The sequence below is a fragment of the Schistocerca gregaria genome, chromosome X (genome assembly GCF_023897955.1).
Source record: "Schistocerca gregaria isolate iqSchGreg1 chromosome X, iqSchGreg1.2, whole genome shotgun sequence".
Classification (NCBI taxonomy): Eukaryota; Metazoa; Arthropoda; class Insecta; order Orthoptera; family Acrididae; genus Schistocerca; species Schistocerca gregaria.
In genome coordinates, this window is record NC_064931.1 from 836,848,413 (window position 1) to 836,872,616 (window position 24,204).

The 24,204-nt window shown below is 44.4% G+C and overlaps 1 protein-coding gene and 1 long non-coding RNA gene across 2 annotated transcripts in view; one reads left to right on the forward strand and one right to left on the reverse strand.

Moving 5' to 3' along the window:
* The window catches only part of LOC126298455 (uncharacterized), a 1,052,314-nt gene that overhangs the window by 403,131 nt on the left and 624,979 nt on the right, over window positions 1-24,204 (reverse strand). The window contains exon 3 of the mRNA XM_049989787.1: window positions 19,944-20,079. Within this exon, the coding sequence (XP_049845744.1) occupies window positions 19,944-20,079 (136 nt within the window). The remainder of the gene's footprint in view (window positions 1-19,943; window positions 20,080-24,204) is intronic.
* The window catches only part of LOC126298457 (uncharacterized), a 180,049-nt gene that overhangs the window by 128,699 nt on the left and 27,146 nt on the right, over window positions 1-24,204 (forward strand). The window lies entirely within an intron of this gene.

Sequence of the window (24,204 nt, forward strand, 5' to 3'; positions counted from 1 at the left end):
CCGCTTTATGAGTAAAGCCCTGTTCACCTTGTACAGACCCATGTTGACTGTCTAGAACAGTAATGCTCACTGATGCCTGTGTTTCATTAGTGTTTCGCCGTACCTGCAAACGGCAATTCATGACACTAACACTACTAATAACGCAAATCCTCCAGCGTAGTATGAAAATTATTCCTATAAAGTTAAGGAACCCATACTGTAACAAGTTTTCCATCTACACTGGATCAAGTAGGGGAAGTCTGGCTTCAACCACTCTGTACATCTATGCACAAATCATTCTGCAGCCAATGCACTACAACTGACTGTGAGTGAGATCCGTAGGTATAAAGCTCCAATGTTTCTCACACCAGTGATTCGATTTTTCAAACACTCAAACGTGTAATAAGCTGCATGTGTACAACCTCTGTACATGATGAGCTGCGATATACCAATGAAAATTTCCTGTAGCTTTAGGCACACCTAAAATCCATCATGAACTCATAGTCTTCTGCATCTCTAGCAATGAATTTATTCTGTATTAAAGATACTCAAAAACAGCTTCTACAACGACGAATTAAAAAAACATATGCCACAAACATGTAAATTGGTTTTCTACCGCTCGGACAAGGTGGTTGTGGAACAATCATCTGCCCGAGTCCATTTACGCAATTACAGTGTGAATTAGATAAGGTCAAAGCGTTATTTGTCTCTTTAAGTTTTAAAAGGAGTTCGATTTTCGGAAATATAGATCCAACACGCTAACGAAACTGATAGGTGTTCACGTCAAGGGAAATTTGGTGGCCAAGACATCAGTGTAAGAAGACAACAATTGTAAAGGTAAGTTTTACATTTATCGTTTAAAATCACGAAGGAGGACATTACAGGCACACCAAAGATTGACCGCCACACAGACCTTCGTATGAAAGAGTACACTTCCTATTCACATAAGTGTGATCACCGCTATGTTTGACGTCAACGTGCAACTGCCACTAACAGGGTCACGGGTCACAGATGACGTTTGTGAACGACGGCTGCAGCGATGTAAAACTGTTAATCTTCAGACCGCCCACACCAATCAAGGAAAAGCAAAAAGTGTCTCCTCAACGAACGCTCAATGTGTACGTTGACGCGTGTGGGCCTATATAGCAGGCGTCTGGTTCATGCACACATGCTGACTGTTGTTCGTCGGCAACGAATAAAGGAATGTGCATGCCAGTGCCGCAACTGGACGTCAGCTGAGTGCTGAAATGTGGTCTTTTCAGATGATTCACTTTTTATGTTCCATTGGACAGATGGCGGTTGGCATGCACGGTGTGAAACGTCTGAACGCAAACACCCAGCAACGATAAGGGAGCGTTATGGTCTGGGCAATATTTTCGTGGCATTCGCTGGGTGTTTTCGTCATTGTGAAAGGCGACAACCAGCACAAGTATTCATCTATCCTTGGGATCTGTGTCTACCCCCGTATGCAGTTTGTTTTTTCTCGGCAATATGACATCTACCAGATGGACAATGCAAGGAGTCACACAGATCACGCTGTACGTGCGTGGCTCGAAGAGATCCAGAATGAGTTTACCGTACTCCCCCGGCCACCAGACTCCCGGGATTGAAATCCAACCGAGAACGTATGGGACCACCTCCATCGGGCTGTTTCTGCCACGTATCTCAACCGAGACACATAGCGCAGCAGGTCCCGGCATTGAAGCAGGCATGGCTCCACATCCCTGTTGGCACGTTCCAGAACTCTCTTCCTGCAGTCTCGCACTGCATAGCTTGGTTATTCAAGCTTGCGACAAGTGGTCACATTAATGTGACAGGATAGCTCAGAAATAGGCCTATCAGGCCTAGAAAAGCCACTGAAAAAGTCGAAAATGAAGATGTAGCCAGATCCATATGGAGTCTCTATTCGGTTTTACAGCGTGTACGGTATTGTCCCCTTACGTTGCTTGTATTTATCGCGCATCCATCGCCCAGTGCTAAGTTCCAAGCGACTGCCAGAAAGCGCATGTGACACCTGTATATAAAAAAATTAAAGAAACGGAATAGTAGAACTACAGGCCAATACCTCGAACGTCCGTTTTCTGCTGAATTCTTGAAAATATTCGAGAAGTTGTTGAGTGACTGTAGGAGGATACGTGACTTTGACAACGGAATAAATTACTTTAAGACACAAAAGCTAGTGTTCTCAAATCAGTATGGATTTAGAAGCACTGACTATTCGAAACTCTGCTTTCCCATACTCGCACGATATCCCTCGAAGCATGGGTGAATACAACAGGTAGATTCCATATTCAAAGATTTTCGGGAAACGTTTGACACACAGTGTCGCACTGTAGGCAATAAACGAAGATTATAGCGTACACAATAGGTTCTCACACACTTGAGTGTCTCGAGGATGTATTGGGCAGTAGAAATCAGTAAGTTGGTATGAACGGCTAACGTTTATCACAGACAAGGACATCGACAGACTTACCCAGATAAGTGTGATGAAACGGCTCTTCTTCTCTGTGAACGTAAACGACCAAACGGAGAAATTGAGCAACAGCCAGCGAAAGTTTCATGATAACACTGCAGTGTATATTAAAGTGTCTTTGTTGAGTAGGTGTAGGAGGATACGAGACTTCTAAAAATCTTACTTGCCACCACCACTTGTGTCCTAACGAAGAAAAAAAAGGAAAAAAAAAGAAAATTCACCTCTTCACACGTTGGCGCCTATCTACGCCTATCACAAAACAACTAACCTTTTACTACAAGGGTGTAGGAAAGGAAGGAAGTAGGGGAGAAGAGCATAGAGAGTAGCGATAATAATCAAAGTAATTATGTGTGAGCTTTTGTTTTTTAGTTTATTTTATTGGATCTTTGTTTTTTGCTTTTTTGCGTTTTTTGTGTGTATATTTTATTTATTTATTTATTTATCTGATTTTTAATTGTTTTTATTAAATAAGTATATGTACCAGAATTCCAGGAGTCGCTAGTGCCTTCCAATTGGTGGAACATCCAAACGCGTTTTCTAAAAATTTTAATGGAGATTCCGTAGTGCGTTCAGAACATCATGTCAGCAAAAAAGCATCAGCATCTCATGGCTAGGGCGTTTCAGCTGGAAGGTGGGTAATGAAAGGCGCTCCGTAGAAAATTGGAAAAGAACTGCTTGTATCGGGGGTTGTGAACAAGTGCACAGTGTAGATCGTTAAGGTACTTCCAATAACCTATCGGGACCAAAAAGGTAGCGGACCGCATGACCGCATATCCAATTCACAGCGTTAGTTTATGTAGCGGGATAATGTATCACATCCGGGAGTAAAAGCGTCAGAAAAGTGATCTGAGCAGGTGTCTGTAGGGTAAGGAAGGCCAAGATAAACTGCGCGATCCGCGAGACGTCCGACGACGGACCACGTGAGAATCGATGAGCGTCTGTGTCCTCTACAACACAGTGGCGTCTGTCTGCCAGGCGGATGCGGTGCAAACGAAACTGGTTGACCTGTTTGCTACTGACGGTGATATTCCAGGTGGACTGAACGCTAGCGTCGAGATAGCTAGCATGCACCGCTTTCCGCACAAGACGCCATACGATCTGGAGAAACTTGTGTTCGATGAGGTTGTGAGTTCGACATATTTGGAATGTGTCATGTACAGTCACTGTCCGGAGTATAGGTGAAAGAGGTAAGGAGTGCAGGATGTAACTTAATTCAAGAAAGAAGTGCCGAAAGTGATAAGAGGGGAGTGAAATGTCTGATAACATGACTGGGGCTAACATGGAGACCGGCGCATACTCATGCAAAACCAGTTTGTTCAGGATCGTCGGGCAGCGACGACAGACTTTGAGTTGGGAGCTAACAAAAAGTACCGCAACTGTGTCTGGCGCATCGAATAAGCCCACTCCACCACGCTCCCCCGGGAGGGCAAGGGAGGAATATTGAACTTCAAATAACATCTCGGAACAGACAAAGAACCCCATCGCCATCAACATACGACGTGCTAGGGTAGTTGGAACCGGGAACACCTGTGCCACATGGGCGATGCGTGAGGCGTGGTAAGCATTCACGTATTGGTTCAAATGGCTCTGAGCACTATGGGGCTTAACATCTGAGGTCATCAGTCCCCTAGAATGTAGAACTACTTAAATCTAACTTACCTAAGGACATCACACACATCCACGCCCGAGGCAGGATTCTAACCTGCGACCGTAGCGGTCGCGCGGTTCCAGACTGAAGCGTCTAGAACCGCTCGGCCACACCGGGCGGCTTCACGCTGTACATTGTTGAGGGATCTAAGCCGGTGGTCCACAAGGCCAGCCGTGATAGTTTGGAATCAGACGCCTGCTGTTGGTTGACGCTCTGGTATGGCGTTGACAGTGAGAGCTGCTACCTCCTCCATTAAGGTCCGGGGATATGGGACAGCAGCCTACAGCCGGCAGAAATGAGAATAGAAAGCGAGAACAATGGCGCACTGGGTAGTGTATCGTTGTTCCTCCGCATCGGTGAGATCGTGGATGGGAGCTCGAGGACGACGACGTCGGCGTTCTGTGAGGAGGTGGTACATCAATGGCGTTTCGTGAGGCATATTGTCACTGGTGCAGTATCTGATGAGGGTCCCTTCCAAGCGCCGTGAAGTGAAATGATCTGCACTTTATCACGATGCACTATCGTCTGAGAGACAGGAAAGAATGCCATCGGATTGCAGTCACGAAGCACTACATAATGAAAGTCCATGGTGCTCGCTTGCCAAGCTTTGAAGTCTGCCATATCCCATCAGTGCCCTGTGTAGAGCTGGTTTCGGGCAGGATAGCCACCAGGATAAGGTGTATGTGTATGTAGGGCGACAGCGACAACAGAAGGCCCACGCATCTTCGACGATCCGTTGGCAGTCAGGGACAGTCAGGTGGGAAACATTTAATTTCCACAGGACGCGGCTGTGCCACACCTGTTGTTGGGCGAGAATGACATCGCAGATGTAGGCGTCGTGGTCAGAGAAAGCCAGAAGCCATACTTCGGCAGGTCGAGTGTCTGCAGAAAGGGAATGTGTGAGGTATATACGGTGAGGGCGACTGGATGAATGCGCTGTATTGTATGTGAAACCTGCACGAGTGCCTTAAATTTTTGTTCATGTCATCAGGCCCTTGTGTGGATTTGAAATCGCCACTGAGGACGATTTCATCCACGGACCCTCAAGAAGCGACGTTACCTCGTCAGCAAAGGTGTGTCGATCACGACGTCGAATGGAGCCATACGGCACATATACATTCAGGATGCGGACGTCGAACAGCGTGAGAGCCATACCTCTAGCATTAGGAACTTACAATACATATTGAGCAGGGAGTCTAGAACGGAGGAGAGTGGCGATTCCACTACAGTTGTCATAAGCATGGGAGATGTATGCAGCGTAGGCAGTGGGGCCGTATATATCAGCGAAGATCACTTCTTGGAGGAGGGAAATGTCGACATCAGCAGCATAAATGGTCTCTCGTAATACTGCCGGTTTGTGGGAAGCCAGAATGGTGGCCAGATTAATCGTCGCGGTGCGGTAATGTTGTGGGTGTGCTCCCACCATTGGCACAGATGTTCTGGCAGAGATGTCTGGCTGGTGTCTAACATCCGACGTAGTCACTGTAGCCGCATCCACTGGGTGGAATGTGAGTCAGGCACCTACTAGGAGCACTGCCTGTTGGGAGGGCCACCATCTCAATCGTCTCCATCGTCGACACCATGAGCCCAGGAGACTGGTACAGGTGGCAAGCAACTGTCGCACTCAACGATGGCGAGTGGTGGTGACGCTGCTGTAGAGGGATCCAGGGGCTCTCCCTCCATGGAATTCATCATGGTTAGGCGGGATCATTCCTTGGATGGGACGTCAGGAGGGGCCACTCCTGTCGTCAGGGCGCTCGAATGGAGATCACTGACTTGTATCTGCACCTCTGCCTGTGATGCTTCATGAAGAAGTGTGTCGTCGGATAGCGTTTTACTTTTCTTCTTCCGTTTTCGGGGCTACCGCTGTTTTCGGGGGTGCTGCTTTGTATCAGAATGTGGAAGTTCAGTGTCCGAGGTCGCGCCCGTCTCAAGAAAAGCAGAGGTAGGCACAACACTCGCATCGATGTCCACCGCTGTGGGCGGGCTGGTCGTCGAGCTCTTGAGAGGTGGTGGTGTCGTAGCCATCGGAGGAGATGGTGCCGGTGAGGCCGTGACAGCACCGTAATTTCCAGTGGCGAGTGCCAGGGAAAGAACAGGCTCTTCCTGAAGTGACGCATCGGGGCTGCGTTCGGCCTTGGCGTAGCTGTCTGGTAAAGAATTGACGGTCGCTTTGGGAGCTGTGTCACTGGTCGGGACCTGGAGAAAACGTCGGCGGAGACATTCTGATCGAACATGGCCCTCTTATCCGCAACCGGCACACGTCCGCGGCTGGCCATCTCATACAAAGATGGCTCACATGCCACCTATTAGCAGATACGATGGCACGTGTTTGGAGAGCTGGAGTTTGATTTGGCGGACACCATTTAGCTCGTGGTATGTCGTGAACGTCTGCCATTTTTCCTCGATGTACCTCACAACACTGCCGTGGGGCCGGAGAGTTTCGACGATCACGTCTTGTGGCAATTCGAAAGGAAGCTCAAAGACCCGAAGTGTTTGAAGATCGAAAACAGTGTGATCTTCTATATGCCCGTGAAAATGCTTCAACTTGAGTCCTTGTGTGTGTTGTCGAACTACCTCAGCACATGCTTCCTTCCTCGTGATCTTAATATACACGATACTGCTAGTGATAGAGAAGTGAATACCTATCACTTCCTGGGAGTCAACACATACCTCTTCGCGAATGAATTGTTCAGTTTCATAAGCACGTGGTTGTGCATGTTCGGCTTGTAATGTTACTTTAAGTGTCGCTCGGCAGTTACAGAGCACCATGAGGCGTAGTAATAATGGACGCTACACAACAGAAATTACCGCGACGAGGAGGTAAACAACAGCGCTGCGCTGTCCGGCGCGCGGAGCCGGTCCGCACGCGGCCACGTCCGAAAGCCGACTCTTCACTTGGGCTATCCGAGCGCACTTGCCGGAGCAACCCAAACTCCCCTATGTCAAACGCCTATCTATTTCTTCTCATATATTACTCCCCTATGTCAAACGCCTATCTATTTCTTCTCATATATTACTATTTCATTTACCCACATTCGCACATCTGGTGATTCCCGTGCAGGTTTTAAAATCAAGACATTGAGAAGACATAAACAGTCGTTCTCATTTTTCCTCACGGGTACGTCTTCGCTTTATATATATATTTTATACCTGATGAGGTACTAAAATATAAAAAACTAAAATTTACTTTTGATTTCAACTTAACTTTAGTAGGTATAGATGTCCTACATAAAATGACATATGAAAATTGGTGTCAGACTGGAACTCGAACCAGGGTTTCCCGCTTGTCTCGAGCGGTCGCCTTACCACTTAGGCTACCCTAGCACGTTTCCCGGCCTACCCAAACATCCATATGTCATACAGCCATCTATTTCCTCCCACAGAAGAGCGAGTGTGCGAGTGCGGGTAAATGAGTTAATAATCTATGAGAAAAAATAGATGGGCGTGTGACATATGGCAGCTTGGGTCTATCCGGGGAGCATGTTCGGACAGCATACGTAATGAGGCGACCGTTCGCGATAAAACTTAAATTTGGGTTCCAGTCCTGATTCTGCACATAATTTCATATTTCGCTCTACATGGTACATTAATACCTACAGTTCCGTTGAGTTTCAGGTATAAATTTCAATATCTGTAACGGTAATTCGTCATGAAATATAAAAAAATATACAAAATATTTATCGGGCAGTTTATCTTTATTGTAGTCTTGCCATAAAGTTAGACTCTGTGACATAAATTAACTGATGGTAACAAAAAATCCACATAACTGAATGCATATTTATGAGCCACATCCACAGTTTTTACTGTATATTTAATGGTCATTTTACAAAATTAAAAAGTGTCTTGAAACGTTATACGTCTCTAAATATATAATTCGCACAGTTCAAAATCATAGCTCTGGATGTGACCTTTGTTATGTCATCTTTACTAAAGGGATGATCTACCCTCATTCGTTGTGACTTTATAAATTAAATACCACGGATTTTCTCTCTCAGAAAAATCAAATTTGTGTATTCATGATAACAAAATAACAGCTGAGAGTCTTCTGTTGTACTAGTTTTGACCTTGATGGTACATCACTGCTTAGATTTTGCAAGCCGTATATAGACAGAATACAACAAAAGACTGAAAAGCTCTTCAGGCACGTAAGATGAAAACATTATTCTCTTTACTTAGAAGTTTGCAGTGGATGTTACTATACAGTGTAACTTCTAATCATGACTTATTTTCAGATCCAGAATTCTGTACGTAAAATGTCACATGTTTTCATGTCTTCCTAATATGAAGTGGGTGGAATTAACTATAACTTTATTCACACGTACACGAGAATTGGAATTGCTGCAAGTGCATACGGGGCATCTACCTGGAAACATAGACGAAAAGCCTGTAAACCAAGAGCATAAAATAAATAATTGGACACTGTGTAGACTTACTAGAGTTACAAAATATCTGAAGATAGAAGGTAAAAGAAAAACTCGATAATGAATCGAAGACTTCCCTTATTTGTTCGTGCATGTTGACAAGTAAAATATAATAAAAACCATTCTTTGTAGGCATAAGTAAGCATGCCGATCTCAAAGAGAAGTGGGTCAGCCACTTCAAATTTCTTACATGCCGCGTATAAAGAGTTCGCACCCTCATCGTCAGGTGAATCAGTGGTGAAGAAAATAAAACTGACTGAGACGATAATAGTTTAAATTTGTGTATTACACTATGAAAAGACCCGGTTTCCAAGTCGCAGTTAAGCATGGAGGAAATGCGGTTTACCATTTCAAGGAAACGTTCAAATGGCTCTGAGCACTATGGGACTTAACTTCTCAGGTCATCAGTCCCCTAGAACTTAGAACTACCCAAACCTAACTCACCTAAGGACATCACACGCATCCATGCCCGAGGAAGGATTGGAACCTGCGACCGAAGCAGTCGCGCGGTTCCAGACTGTAGGGCCTAGAGCCGCTCGGCCACCCCGACTGGCACCATTTAAAGCCAACATAGATAATAGTTCTCGACTGATAAAAAATTTTAAATGTAATAATGCTTCATGATGATTACACAATTTCAAATTTCTCTTTGGATTCTGTTGATGTTTATGTTTTTCATACCAAAACGAAAGTAATACTGGGTATTTGAAGGCTGTCGTGTGTGCATAAGGACTTTCAGCTTTCTGTATGTGCTCTTACTTTTCCATTACCAGTATGTTTAAGTCAGGAAACAATAGCACGATTCTAATTTTCGTCGCGATGTACTCTGGCACTGATTTATAGTGTAAAACAACAGCCTCGCTAGAGAACTCATTGTTGGTGCTTCAAGTGATGGCGTGGTTTCTCCAGATTGATTATGGCTAATGTCGTATAGTTCCATTGAGAAGAAAATAATTTCAAGTTTGTGATCGATCTGTATTTACTACTTCGTTTACTTGGCTTTAAATGATTCTATTCCTCCAAATGTATTTGAGAAGCTGCTACTTTGTAGCTCGTTCCACATGAGGTTGAGCATGAGTAATATTTACGAGTACGTCTATGAGGAGTTTGCAGACATTTATTTGGTTCGGCATGCTTTCTGTTTAAATTATTTAAAAAACTCGGATAAATGCTCCGTCTCTTAGTACGTCAGCTGAGATTCTACTGCTCATCGTATACTTCGACGACAGTCCCTATAACTTAATTTCCGATCAATACATCCATTTAGTTGTTAAATTATTATACAGTTAAAAACAATTTGCAATCTATCTCTATTCGACAATGAAAACATTTTACGAAAAACATATTCGTGACCCAGTATCCATGGTGTATTAAAGGAGCTTTTGTCTCTTCATAAATATAACAGAAGACGGCCTACATACTGAGGAAATATGCATACATAATTTAATGATTCTGTATGAAGAGAACAATGAATATTCTTGAGATCGAAACATACCGTTCTTTCCGGCCGGTGTAGCCGAGCGGCTCTAGTCGCTTCAGTCTGGAACCGCGAGACCGCTACGGTCGCAGGTTCGAATCCTGCTTCAGGCATGGATGTGTGTGATGTCCTTATGTTAGTTAGGTTCAAGTAGTTCTTGGTTCAAGGGGACTGATGACCTCAGATGTTAAGTCCCATAGTGCTCAGAGTCATTTGAACCATACTGTTACTGTAGGAACTGTGTGCACAAAATCAGACTATTGGCAGTTCGCTAAGCGGCAGTGAATGGATTGGACAGACCCGTCATACGAGTAAAATAAGGACTGTCTTCTGCCATGCTCTTTACAGTGACTTAAAGAGAACTTATGTAGATGCAAATGGCTCTGAGCACTATGGGGCTTAACATCTGAGGTCATCCGTCCCCTTATGTAGATACAGATGCAGATGAATTACACTGACGAAATAGAGAACAGGAGAGAATAAAGGAATGGTTTGCCGTGCAGAAAACATTATTAGAATGCAAATGGTAAAATAAAGCAAAGCGATATGGCATGAATTGCTAAGAGGCCCTGAAGGGCAGCTCTAGCCACCAAATTGAGAAAGCTTTTCCTATCATTGGAGTTCAACGTTCCCGTCCGACGAAATGATCACAATCAGCAGTCCCACATGTTATCTCTTCATGTGATACTCTGGAGAGATTTGAAATTAAGTCCAAGATATTAGCGGAAAGACTGACTATCAGGGACAGTACGCCAGCATTCCTTCTGTCACCTCTACCATGAAGGCAAAGGGAAGATTGTCAACAGTACTCTGGTTAAATGGTCTGACACCCATCCAAGTGCTCGAATGATCCCGGAGGCAAAGTGGGTAAGAGGGAAAACGAGCGAGGCATGGCCAAATAAACTCCGTCACTAAACAGAAAGATACGGAAGGGTTAAATGGACACAGGAGGATATTCATTTATTTACTGACAAAAAATACTTTCACCTTTTCCATTACGTGTCTCTGCCGTGAAGAACTTAAGAAGGGATACTTATTAAGTGCGTGGGAAAAAAAGAAACAGACACGAGGGAACACTTCTCGAACCCGCACGTGCGGTGTGAGTACGCTACAGAAACCGCGGCCCCATCTTCATGGCATGTCTTCTCGTAATGTCGTGTACGTATCGTTAGAAATGGCTGTACATAGGATTCTTCACTGTACCTCAATCACGGTCGTTTAAGTAGTTTAAAATTTCATGAGAACTGTGACACCGCATCAAAACAAATAATGCATCGCGTGGTCTCTGATCCACATGAGCGCGTCGTGTTTCGCCCTCGTGTAATAAACATCGTTCGGGTAGAGGAGAGTGAATGACTCGCCAGAAGCAGGCACACTCGTACAAAGAGAGCCAAAATTTGACGCACGAAATACAGATGTTCTTCGCCGACCCTACATGTAGCCGATGTTCTTCTGTATCCTGAACGTTTATGTTCACACATAAAGTCGAATCGATAAGATGCATCTTACGGAGTCCCTCTCGAATATTCAGCTTTTTGTTCCCCGTGACAAACCAGATCTAACGATTGACTGAATCTACCGTTAACTTGTTTATAATGCTCCACACTACCCTCCAATGCACGTTAAGATATGTCAATTCGATGACATTTGGAGGCGGGCGGCGAAACAGGGCGCGGTATGTGTCACTGGCAGTCGTTAAACGAGAATCAGGGAGAATGGCCCCTAGATGGCTATACTCCAGGTAAAACGTCCTAAAATAGGAAAATGACACAAATATCTTGCTAAAGAAGAGTAAAGGAAAGACGGTGTTACAACCTCAGTCAGTAAGTCCACGAGACCGGTAAGGCTTGAAATGAACACCAATGTAAAGAGACACTGCTCCTGCTCGATTGGCAGCGTCTGCGGAACCCGTGATTCCTGACAGACATTAATAAATTCGGTCCGTTGATGGAGGTCCAAAGCCTGGAGACGATAATCCACAAGTCCAGCACCGATATGCTGCAAGTGGTTGCAATAATTAAGGGTTGTCGTGTGTGAGATGTAGTCCGTGAAGTCAATACGAAGACAGAGGATTGCATCGCACATGTGAGTGGGACGACCCTTGCAGGTGTCATCCGAATGCCATTTTCAACGCCACGGATCTATGTACATTAACACGGCTCCCCGAAGCTTCACCATAAATGGCTACCAAATTCATGGTTCCGTGGACATCATGCCCGTCACGAAATGATAACATCAGGTCATCCGCGTAACCAGTACCCCTGAAAACGGTACAACAGATAGACATTCCGGTGAGGTGGTGTCGCAGACCGCACAGCAACGGTCCTAATTGTAAGACGTACAGTATCGTCGATAAAGGTATCCTTGTCTGACAGACCAGCGAATCTGTCAGGTGATGGACAACCTCCCATTGACAAGCGCTTTCAGTGTTGCGTAGGAGACGGAGCACCACTTCGACGAGAGGGCCTGGGTGGTGCACTTCCTGAAGAACTGCAGTTAAGTGAATACGAATGACGTCATAAAATGCTTGACTAAAGTCTATCGCCGCCAGCGCTTCCGGGTCGTGACACACCTTGGCGAGGGCAAACTGGTCTCTGTAGCGACGCAGTGCGGTGAGGATATTGTGCGTCCGACGATGCCAGATCCGTGCGCCGAATAGGAGCCTCCAGAATTTTCATATCACAGTTCAAAACGTTAGTGGTCGGTAGTCGGCAATACGTTGCCCTCCTCGAGACTTATGGATCGGGATGAAGACACCTTCCACAAAGGTAGCCAGAGGTTGCATCTCTGGCTTCATAAGCTTTTGAAATATAGCCGTCGAATAGCCTCTGAAACGTACTGTTCAATTCCAGGGGAACCTATTCGGCCCTGGTGTGTTGCTGGCTGCCCCTTTCCTATGGCATACTAATTTCTTCTTCAGTCACCGATTCTACCAGTTTGCCGTTGGAGTTCCAAAGTGACGACGGTGTTTGTCAAACCAGCGTCAGAAGCAATGATCTCCAGGTCGGATCTCTTCTCTGCGTACAGGTGAGAATAGTGGGTAAAGTATGCAATGCTTGTGTCTCTTTGCGTGACGTGGCGTAAGTCATCCTCTGTCGTCACCTCATGGATCAAAGTCCTATACTCGAGCTTTCATTCCATCGATACATGGTAGATTGAGGGTCGTTCTCTGGCAGTTCCGACAGTTTTACGTTTACGAGTGATCGCCACCTCTAAGTGTTGACGCGACACTGTCACAGTCTTCACTCGCGCTGTTGCCAATCATCTGGCTTCTAAACGTTATCAAGGTGCACCTATATAAAGATGACGTTTACGCCCCTCTTCATTGCAGGCACAGTCCACAGTCTCCTCATGTCTCTCACCGCCACCTGACATTCCAGTGTGGCAAGATGAATGGTGTAATACTTCCACAGGCTGCGGCTACGCCATATGCGTAGGCGTCCTAACGAGATGGTCAGTAAACACTGCGGGTAATAACTCAGCTGCCGTAAGAGCATCCCTGAGAGAACGGGAAGTATGACGGGACGTATGTACCCTGCCAGTTTTGCGAGAGGAATGTTCCGTGAAGTGAGTGAAGCCCGGTCACTCTTCTTAGATGGTATCCCAAACCGAGCTCGTGGTTGACAGCGCTGAGTACTGTGCATGGTGAGTGGTGAGGAATTTGATCCTTGGGAGACTATGTACAATTAAAATCGTCCCCGATCACCGTATCATGTATCCAGCTTTGGTATAATTGCGTTAAGTCGTCAGAAAAAAAGACGAACATTCACGCATGTCGTGATACCCGAAGGTGCGCAAACATTGTCGAAGTGTAACCTTGGGACCGTTAGAACCATGCCACTGGCATTCGGTAGGTAACGTACATCGGTGGGTGCTAAACGTTCTTTGAGAAGATCTGCGATGCCACTGCAGATGTACAACGATTGAGGTACGTATGGCGTGTATCCAGAGGTGTCCAGGAAGCCAAGAACGTATACCTCCTGCAATAGACCCATGTCCGTGTCTACCACATAAAATGCGTCGTGTATCAATGACAGATTCGCGCGCCACCGGATGGTGTTGATGTTCGAAGTCGCGAATCAATATGACTGCCGATCACGCTGTAAGGCAGTGGCTGTCGTCAGTATGAGCAGTGGCGACGAGTTATGTCACCCCAACGGTACCCTATCGCCTCTATTATCGTGTAATCCGCGGGAGATCGGTAGGTGAGGGGGGGGGGGGGGGGGGAGACGTAGCTCGCTCTGTGCTACACGTGCTGTGCCTGCCGTCCGCCCACGAAATGGTTCAAATGGCTCTGAGCACTATGGGACTTAACAGCTATGGTCATCAGTCCCAAAGAACTTAGAACTACTTAAACCTAACTAACCTAAGGACATCACACAACACCCAGTCATCACGAGGCAGAGAAAATCCCTGACCCGCCGGGAAACGAACCCGGGATCCGGCCACGAGTCACTGAAGAGGCTGCCGGTGTATTACAGCGGCTACCTAGGAGGCCCTTGTTGTGTTTCCTCGTGGCTGCGACGATGTTCCAACGCCCTCGCTATCTCCGCACGGATTTCCAGGTGAAGCTGAATCCATTCATCTCAGTTCCGTAAGGGGCAGCAAGGTCGATCAACACCTTACTAGCAATTGCCACCACGCCACGACCGAGATCAATACGACCGTGTGTATCTGCAAGGGACAGTCATCAGACGGTATCAGTCGGCGTTTCTAGTGTTTGCGGGAAGAACGCTGCCTACTACTTGCGTCTCTGTGTCAGAATATGTGTGTGAAGATTCAACTTCTCTATGCCTCCGGGAGGAAAGCTTGGGCTTGTACGACTCGTGAACCAACGTCCATCATCTAGTTGTTCTATGAGCCATCACCTTGCAGAGGGAGTTGCTATTCGGGGCTATCTAGCGACTTCCTCATTAGCGAGATGGAGGTATGTGCCTCGTCAATACCGTGTCCGACTATCTTAAGTGGTAACTTATCCTGATACGCACCGCCGGATGTCGTAGGTGTCATCACTTGAGCATATGTAATTGGTATAATCGAGGGAGGAATATGTACCGCTTCGCTCGAAGGAATCTGCATGATCCGCTGCTGCAAAAAGCTCGAGCGAACATGACCATCCTGTACACATCCTTTTAATGTGCGTCGTTGTCCGTCATAAATGATAACTGCGTGACTACCGGTGATGTTTAAGTGGGAAGGAATATGCTCAGTGAGTTGGAGTTTACTAGTCACGCTCGTCTGGGTGCGGGATACGTTGTAAGAGTCTGCCACTTCTCAGCCACACGGCTAATGACAGTCTCTTACGATTTAAGAATGGAGGTAACGGAATCGGCGGGTGCGTCAAAAGGTAGCCCGAAAACTCGGAGAGTCCTCATGCTTAGGCTTGACGAATCAGCCGATCGAACATCACATTCTGAGTCATAGGAGTCAGTCACTTATTAAAAACAGACATAAGTATGTACTAGCCACAATTATTAGCAAAAATTTAAGTAATAAAGTTCAAAAATTACGTGTGGGTGATACGAAGATGTAACACCAGAATTAGCATATTTACCAGGACATGGGGCTTTTCTTAAAATTGAAAGACACCAAAAGTAATTTTCTGTGTTCTCAAGTTTTAGTGACAAAACGGGAGAAGCATAACAGAGCAACTGTTCAATACATCAGTTAGAAAACAACATTCATCAGCCAAAACATTGTGACTACTGCCCACTGCGACGCTGGATACCGCGTGGTGACATTGCGGGCACGTGATGCGCTAGCCAAAGTATGTAAGCGGAGCAAACATGGACGGGGTATTACCACAGTGAAGAATTGGCCTGCAAATGAGGAAATCCATTGAGACAATCGACTTCGACAAAGGGCAGGTTATTATTACGCAGAGCTTGTGAACGAGTATCTCGAAAACAGAGAAGCTTTCCGTATGTTCACGTGCCTCTGTCATGAGCATCTATAGAAAGAAATGGGGAGATAGTGAAACTACCACTAGGCGATAAATTATTGGACGTGCAGGAATTTTCACAGACAGTGAGATCTGGTGGCTTGTATGCTCTGTAAAGTTGGACAGATAGTGATCTGTGGCATCTCTGCCGAAAGAGCACAATACTGTTGCACACACAAGTGTTCCAGAGCACACCGTTGATCGTGCATTGATGAGCACGGAGTTCCACAGCAGATCACTTCTTCGTGTTCACATGATGACCCAGTGGCATGGGTCCCCAGCTCGTGGTCGTGCGGTAGCGTTCTTGCTTCCCACGCCCAGGTTCCCGTGTTCGATTCCCAGCGGGGTCACGGATTTTTCTCTGCCTCGTGATGACTGGGTGTTGTGTGATGTTTAGTTAGGTTTAAGTAGTTCTTAGTTCTAGGGGACTGATAACCATAGTGTTAAGTCCCATAGTGCTCAGAGCCATTTGAACCATTTGAATCTGTGACATGGTCAATTACGACTCCAGTGGACACGGCCATCGATATTCGACTATCGCTGAATGGAAACGTGTCGGCCCTCTGGCTGAACCACATTTATGGTAAACTAGGTCTATGGTCGTCTCCACAAACTCCGTCATCGAGGTGAAGGCTGGCTAGAAGAGGGCAGCGCCGTCGACAGAGGCTGGTGGGAGCAGTGTTATGCTATGCGAGACATTCCCCTGCCCTTGCATGGGACCTGTAGTAATAATCGAAAACACCGCGACAGCTGCAAACCACGTGCATCACTTCTTGCTTGACGTCTTCACTTACGGTGATGTCATCTTTCGGCCGTGTAATTATCCATGTCTCGGAGCCAGAATCGAACCACAGTGGTTTGAGAAGAATTCTAGTGACCTGACGTTGATGTCTAAGCCACCAAATTCGCATAATATAAATCCTATGGAACCCAACTGGGTCGCTATAGGGCGCCATCACTGCCCACGGAAATCAGCGGCCAGTTATTTACTCGAGTTACACGATCAGTGCGTAAACATCTAATCCAATATCGCTCCACAAACCTACCCCCAAACTGTTTATCCGTGACATGCAGGGCTGGTAATATATTTCTTTCCACACACTAACAAACAGGCTATTAAACAAGTGGTTATAATGTGTTTGCTCATCAATGTATATAAATTATCAGGATCCAATAATTAACGTAGTCGGTATTGTGTTCGATGGGAATGCTTTTATATATTTTCGTCTTCGAAATAGATGATTAGAGACTCAATTCAGACTTTATTACGGGCTTGATGTTTTAATACACTAATGATATTGTTATGCCACTTGGGATAGAACTCACACAAACTATCACGCTAATACGCAGGTGGCTAGCAGGCTGGACAGTTATCAGGTGCACTCCGACCGAGTTACCCATCGCAAGGCAATTAGAGTTCTGAACCCTTTTTCCGGGCCCGCATCTCGTGGTCGTGCGGTAGCGTTCTCGCATCCCACGCCCGGGTTCCCGGGTTCGATTCCTGGCGGGGTAGAGGATTTTCTGTGCCTCGTGATGGCTGGGTGTTGTGTGTTGTCCTTAGGTTAGTTAGGTTTAAGTAGTTCTAAGTTCTAGGGGACTGATGACCATAGATATTAAGTCCCATAGTGCTCAGAGCCATTTGAACCTTTTTCCGGACCACGCCATACGTCACATAAAATATTGCACTCACGCCTCAAAATGCATTTAGAAGGATGGTTCACATCTGCCTTCGAAAATGTTTTGAAGATTAAAATCTGGTTTGGAAATCTATTTCTTAACAGAATGTAACATAAATGAAAACTACCAGTGCTTCTAAGTCTCTTCCACGCCTACACAAAACCTTGCATGATTCTTAATTTTTCCCCGAAGACCCCAATATCTACGTAAAGTAAAAACTGAATGACACATCTCTAAATTGAATGGTGAACTGAAGCTTCTTATATGGAAGGCTCTAGTTCAATCACAGTCATCTCTCAGAAGAACCTGAGTGCGTATTAAAACATCGCAGGTCCCACTAGATCAATGTTAGATGTCAATAAGACTTGCTTAAATACTAGACAATTCTTGAGTTTAATCACTCATAAGATAGCTTTGAGAATTTTTAGGTAACACAGTCTTTGAGAGCGCTGCTTTATTAACCCTGGGGTGAGCGGAAGCACGTTATGGGCACACATACCTGCGTCAAGGTTATCCAAATCTCGACTAAATGTGTATCGATCGGGAGAATTTTGCCCCAGGAATTCCGCCTGTGGGTAACGTTGTATGGTATCGACTTAGAACCATTCTTGGGGAAAATATTGGGCTAAACGTGTTACTGTCACAAGGAATGAAGTTGGTAACAACTACGCTTTCGGTATTAAAATCATTTTATCTAATCATGGTGGTGATGAAGTTGAGAGTCAGGTAATTCACGTGTATATGCTAGATAATGGAGCGATGCTGAGCTTGGATAAATCATCAATCAGTAAAAAACCTTAAGTCAATACGAGCCTTGATTGAAAAAGGTGAAGGTACGGAAGTAGTTTAGGTGATGAATACCTTAAAATTAGAAAGATTTGACATTCATCAACTAGAAAGAAAAATGCTGCACCTTAAACACATAAACATGAGATGCCTCTTTAGACTGCAAAATGCAGTCTTTGTCAACTTCGTATGAATTAGATTCTAGCACACTGCCACAGTCATCCAATTAACTGAAACCCTTGCCAGTTTTAGTTTCATTTTTTCCACGATTGGGCTTTACATATTGGCCATGTGTATATTTCAGTGATTTGTTCCCATCGCTATAGCTCTGAGCAGAGGCAGACTGGGACTACACACGCCGAGCGTACATTTCAAGGCGGTCCATCAGATCAGAGCCCACAAGATGTTATGAAGCACAGAGGACTGGATAATTAAGAAACTATATACGTGGCTCCAGCCACTAAACGTAACCTCCTTCTATCGACCTGAATTTCTAAAAATTTTACCATGTTTATTACAGCAATGTCGATGTGAACTGCTTAGGAGAATATGCACTTTACCTGTTAACCTCTTGCATGTACGAAAAGGTCATTTAGAAAGCCACAACAGAGCCAAAAGTGAGCAGACAGCTCACAGTACATTGACCCTTAACTGAGTGTATATCCTTGCCCACAGCAGTCCGGTCGTGTCGTATGACGTGCTCAGATATACGGTTCCCACTTGCCAGAAGTAAGGACTTCATTTACAGACATTCTCATATTGCGGGACATACCGTAACCTACCGTTTCATCTACACCCAGCAGTACAATGTCTCGTAATGGGTCAGAAAAAAGCACAACTTTATAGCTAGATCAACGCCTCAAGTATCAGAACATCACACCTACATATAAGTGCTTGGACATTTTATTTACTACACACTGCCAGTGGACAAAACAGACATAATAAATTGCTGATACTATTTAACTGATCATAACTGGCAGTTACAAAACTGATTCTGAGATAAATATCAGTTGTAATTGAGAAAGTATTAATACATAATTGTATCAACATCTAAGAAATATAACCTGAAATTAGGAAGATGGCCTAGAACGCGCTAGATACTGTCCACTAGGTGTCTATAGAGTCATGGTCGATAGGAGTTATGTTAACACCTTTTCTGTTGACGAAATTTAAGGACCATGTCTTTGACGGATTGTTTTACTCCGGTATTCCTGGCTGGAAATGTCCTTCTTTAACTTCCGTATGTCAGTCTAGAAGCTTTTAAAAAAACCTTCCTGTGTCACAAAGAACGATGGAATTGCAGAAATGAAATTGGTAATCCATTAAAGGGGTAATAATCTCGCGTCCGGCTAACTGATTGATGTCTTTGGTCGTGTATGATCAGCTGAACTGTTATCAATGCACATCACACAATCGCACTGTATTTAATTATTTTCTCACAAATCTTCATTATACGGTAAGACAAAGCCATGTGTGTGAATCGAAATAAAAACTGAAACATTAAGTGTCGGCCATAGCTTTATATGAAGGCGACTTACCTGTGACGGTCATATTGCTAGTGGCGTACACAGTGTCAAAGCTAGGCCCCTCCTTGGACACCTCGCACTTATATGAGCCGGTCGTGTTGAACGTAAGGTTCGTCAGCGTCACTGTAGTGTCGTTGCAAGCATCCATCTGAAAAAAAAAAATCGTTATCAGCGTGGGACAGACTAAACTACTTGATCACTTGGAGCAAACTCGCAGTTAATAGCAACAAGAACATTATTTATTTATTTGTAGTGCCGAAGCATAATTTTGTCAGCTAACGTGTTCAGCTTAGATATTTCCTTAACCTAAGATATCGTAATTATGTTTCACCAAAATGAATTGTTACAAAGGCAGCTCTAAATTTAGTACATTCTCTTATCGTAGCTGTATTAATTACAGAGATATCCGTATCTTTACCACTCTTTAAAATGAAACTGTTGTTACACGGAACTGTCGGTGGAGGCTTCTGGAGCGCTCCAACTTGACGCAACTAAGAGATTTCACCCACAAGATGGGAACAACGGAAAACAGTTTAGTTTCAAATTGATACTAATGTTACTTGGCTCCTACTAAACTGATACTAATATTTCTTGGCTCCTAGTGGTAGGACCGACACACCAAATGGAAGTCATAGGACGTGGCATTTAAAGATTATAACCAGTTAACTACGGTAACATTTCCGCTCTCTTTCCGGCCAGAGCCTTGAAAGAAAGCCGCATGCCAAAAACTGTATGGATTAGTAAAACAGAGTGTTGAGGTATGAGGACTGTTAAACAATCAATTCCCGTCATGCACCCAATGCTAAGAGACACGTGTAAAATGTGAAACAATGTCAACAATAGCAACAAAAAGGAAACTGCAAAATAATATGATCATAAAGACTGCTGTTTGTATCATCGAGTGTTCAGAATCCCTGCCGTCCAGTGCACTAGACGTTTGCTGTCTTCCGATTTCAGGAACACATTTGACACTGAACCGCACAGTAGTTTACTGGGAAAAAAAAAATTATATTTGCGACTGGACTCTAGACTTCCTTGAAAATAGTACTCAACACTTCGCTCTTAACGGAGAAATGTCGACGGAGGTAAAGGTAATTTCCGGTGTACCCCAAGGAAGTATGCAAAGACTATTACTTTTCACCATGTATATAAAGTATCTAATAGGGTAGGACTGATAGAAGGAGCGAGAGAATATCTAACGAAGGGCGGTGCGTTTCGTCACAGGATCGTTCAGTCGGGAAGAGAGCGGCACCAAAGTGCTCAACAAACTCCTTTGGCAGACGTTAAAAGAGAGACGTTGTACATCAAGAACAGGTTTGCTGCTGAAAACTTAAGAGAGCATTGCTCGGGAAGAGCAGCACAATGTATTACTTCCTCCCACATACATCTCGCATAATGACCATGACGAGAAAATTCGAGACGTTAGAACCAACAGCCATTCTTCCCACACGCCAGCCTCGACTTTGTGGTTGAATGGTTCAGTTAGTGGTACTAAAAGTACCCTTCCCAACACGCTATGAGGTAGGCTTGCGGAGTGTGAAGTAGACGTAAATTTTCTGTAGTTGATGCAAGGACTTCAGAACACAACGAAAAGATTCATCTAATGTCATTGTACAACAATCCAGTATTTTAAATGCTCTTGCGTTGTCGGAAATTGTGGATGGACTTCATCTTTGAGTTTATCCCAGATGAAAACATCCACTGGCGTCAAATCAGCCGAACTTGCAGACTCTCTGATGGCGCCTTAATATCTTATTTAGCGACCAGGAAGAGATGCGTGAGACCATCCCTAACTACTGGGTGATTAGAATCATAGTGCAGCTACTCTCATAGGTTCACTGTAGATTATGATCAACGTATGGCAGCGAAACTTACGATGTGTACTTATGCAACAGCAATAACGCGGAGCCTATTTATGCTGGAAAAATTAGTTCCAATTTTGGGCACCAGATGAAAACCTGGCGCTGTGAGTGGAAGAAGGAGACATTGAAATATTTTATAATGTTATAGATTAGGAACGGGATGTCGGCAGGAAAGAACAAACAAGTGAGAAAATTATAATGTCAATTTTATTTCTAACCGCCGCTTACGTAATTTGCTCAGTATGATAACAGGAGACTTCGTCGAAATGCTGTACAGCGCCAGATTATCAGCTGTTGCCCAAAATGGGGCCTACGTTTTTCAACGTAAATTGGTTCCGAGTTAACGCATTAGCATGTCTACCAAGTTTCATTGACATATGATAATTATAGCCCACACTGGACCTCAGAGAGTAGCCTCACTTTAATTACTACCATCCCGAATGAGCAAATAGTGAGCCGGAGACCATCGTGCTAATACCTGTGGTTCTTCCTTTAGGAGAATCGGTTACACTTTGGTAAGAAATTGTATGTATATTTTACCCGTTAAGATTTCTTCATGCAGTAAAGACCAATCACCTAGCCACCACTAACACCACACCAGTCGATCATGCTTCAGTGCTTCTGATGCTTAACCAGCCTCAGACTGTGCCCATTCTCAGTTGTCCAGCAATGCGTATTTCATACATTAAGCTTACCATGGCTTGTAAAGGTAACTTAAAGATAAAGGGGGTTCTTTGAAGAAAGAACGTATTGTCCTGATGATGCACTAAAACGGAGGAATAGAGTTTCATACAGCTGCTGCTACTGCTATTGTCTGTCTCCTTTTGAAGTGTTAGGTGATATGCAAGGAAACTGCTATCGAGCAAAATGGCAACTACAATGGGCTGACGTTTTCCAGAGGCAGTCTGAATACCCTCCGGGGTCAACATGTTGCTTATGAGGAACAGCTGCCGGTACATCTATTTCGATTGTTCTGCTCGGTTCAGGCTTGCTCCTTGCTCTCTGAGTAGTATTCCAGTGCTCTCCCAGTAACAGCTTTTTACACGTTCGCTGAATTGACATTCTTGTCCACACCGTGTGTCGGTATACCTTTGCGCGTACATATGAAGACCTTTCTTCGCAGTCCATCTCTGTTCTCCATAAAGAAGTAACGCATCTAATTTCTTTGAATTGTAAAACATATTTACTTTTTTCAAGCGAATCAGCACTCGAAATACATGACACAGCAGAACAAAAGCTTAATTTCCTCTGTTCTGCTTTTATACCGTTGTTGCGGTGGTTCGCCCTTAAACGATATTCCGCATTGCCTTACTCTGATTTGTAATCACACCTTCCGCATAAAACTGCACTCGGTTTGATGTAAAGAACAGGTTAGTCCTAACGTTCCATTATTACAATTACTCTGAAAGCAGTAAACAGTTGTTAACGAGTGCAAATCTGTAAAATTAGCCTCGTACGTTACTACAATTCTTGCAGCGGATGTTACAATAGTTCCATTTGAAAAATTTAAGTTCTTAGCGATGTCTGTAATTAATATATCTGTTAAAAAGTACTGGCGAAAAACCTTCTTACGATTCGTTTCAGTGGGAACAAAATTACGATATCACAAATGCATCCGAAAATATTTGAAACGAAAAACGTGGATGATTGAACTTGTAGATTTTTTTTTCAGAAGATGTGTTTTAAGTTCATTCTGGTGATACTCAATTTTTCGACGCTCTCCATTTACCTGATCCGGCCAATTCTTTCTGTGATGCTCCAGAATCCTTCCCTTTTGTCAAAATGATCAAATTGTAACGTGTGTCTCATCTGACGCAACATGGAAGAACACGGCCTTTCTCCATCCACTTGCTTGTGCCTTGTCCCGCCAATGATCTTGGCCTAAATATAACTTTATACCCTAATCACACTTTTATTCGTTTTGTAACAAAGGGCTGAAGCACAGGTGGTTCTTATGTTACTTTTATATCCGTAATTTCTCTGCTAGAGTTTACATACAGCCAACGAGTGGATTTACACACCAAAATGCAAGTGCAAAGACATGACACAAAGACGAGTACGCAGCTTTGAAGGTGCGGTTGGTTGTCGTGACAAAAGCCCAACACAACACTCGGAACAACAGATTAAAATCACATGAACAGTCCAAAAGGGGTACAGGAAGTTCAAAGGCTAGCAGGTAAAAACAGGTCGATGTAGTCTCTGTGGCTCGTATCGTTATGGCGACGAATCACAAATAAGTTTTAACGATCACTACATCCTTTGTGACGGTAACAACATTTCGCAATTTCACAACAGGGTTATACATTTGTTAAATAGCCTAATTTTTGAAGATTTCCTGATCGACTACCAAGGATGTCACCGGAAATTCACGCTTAGTGTGCGGGAAATCTCGCATGGAGTCAAACAAATGG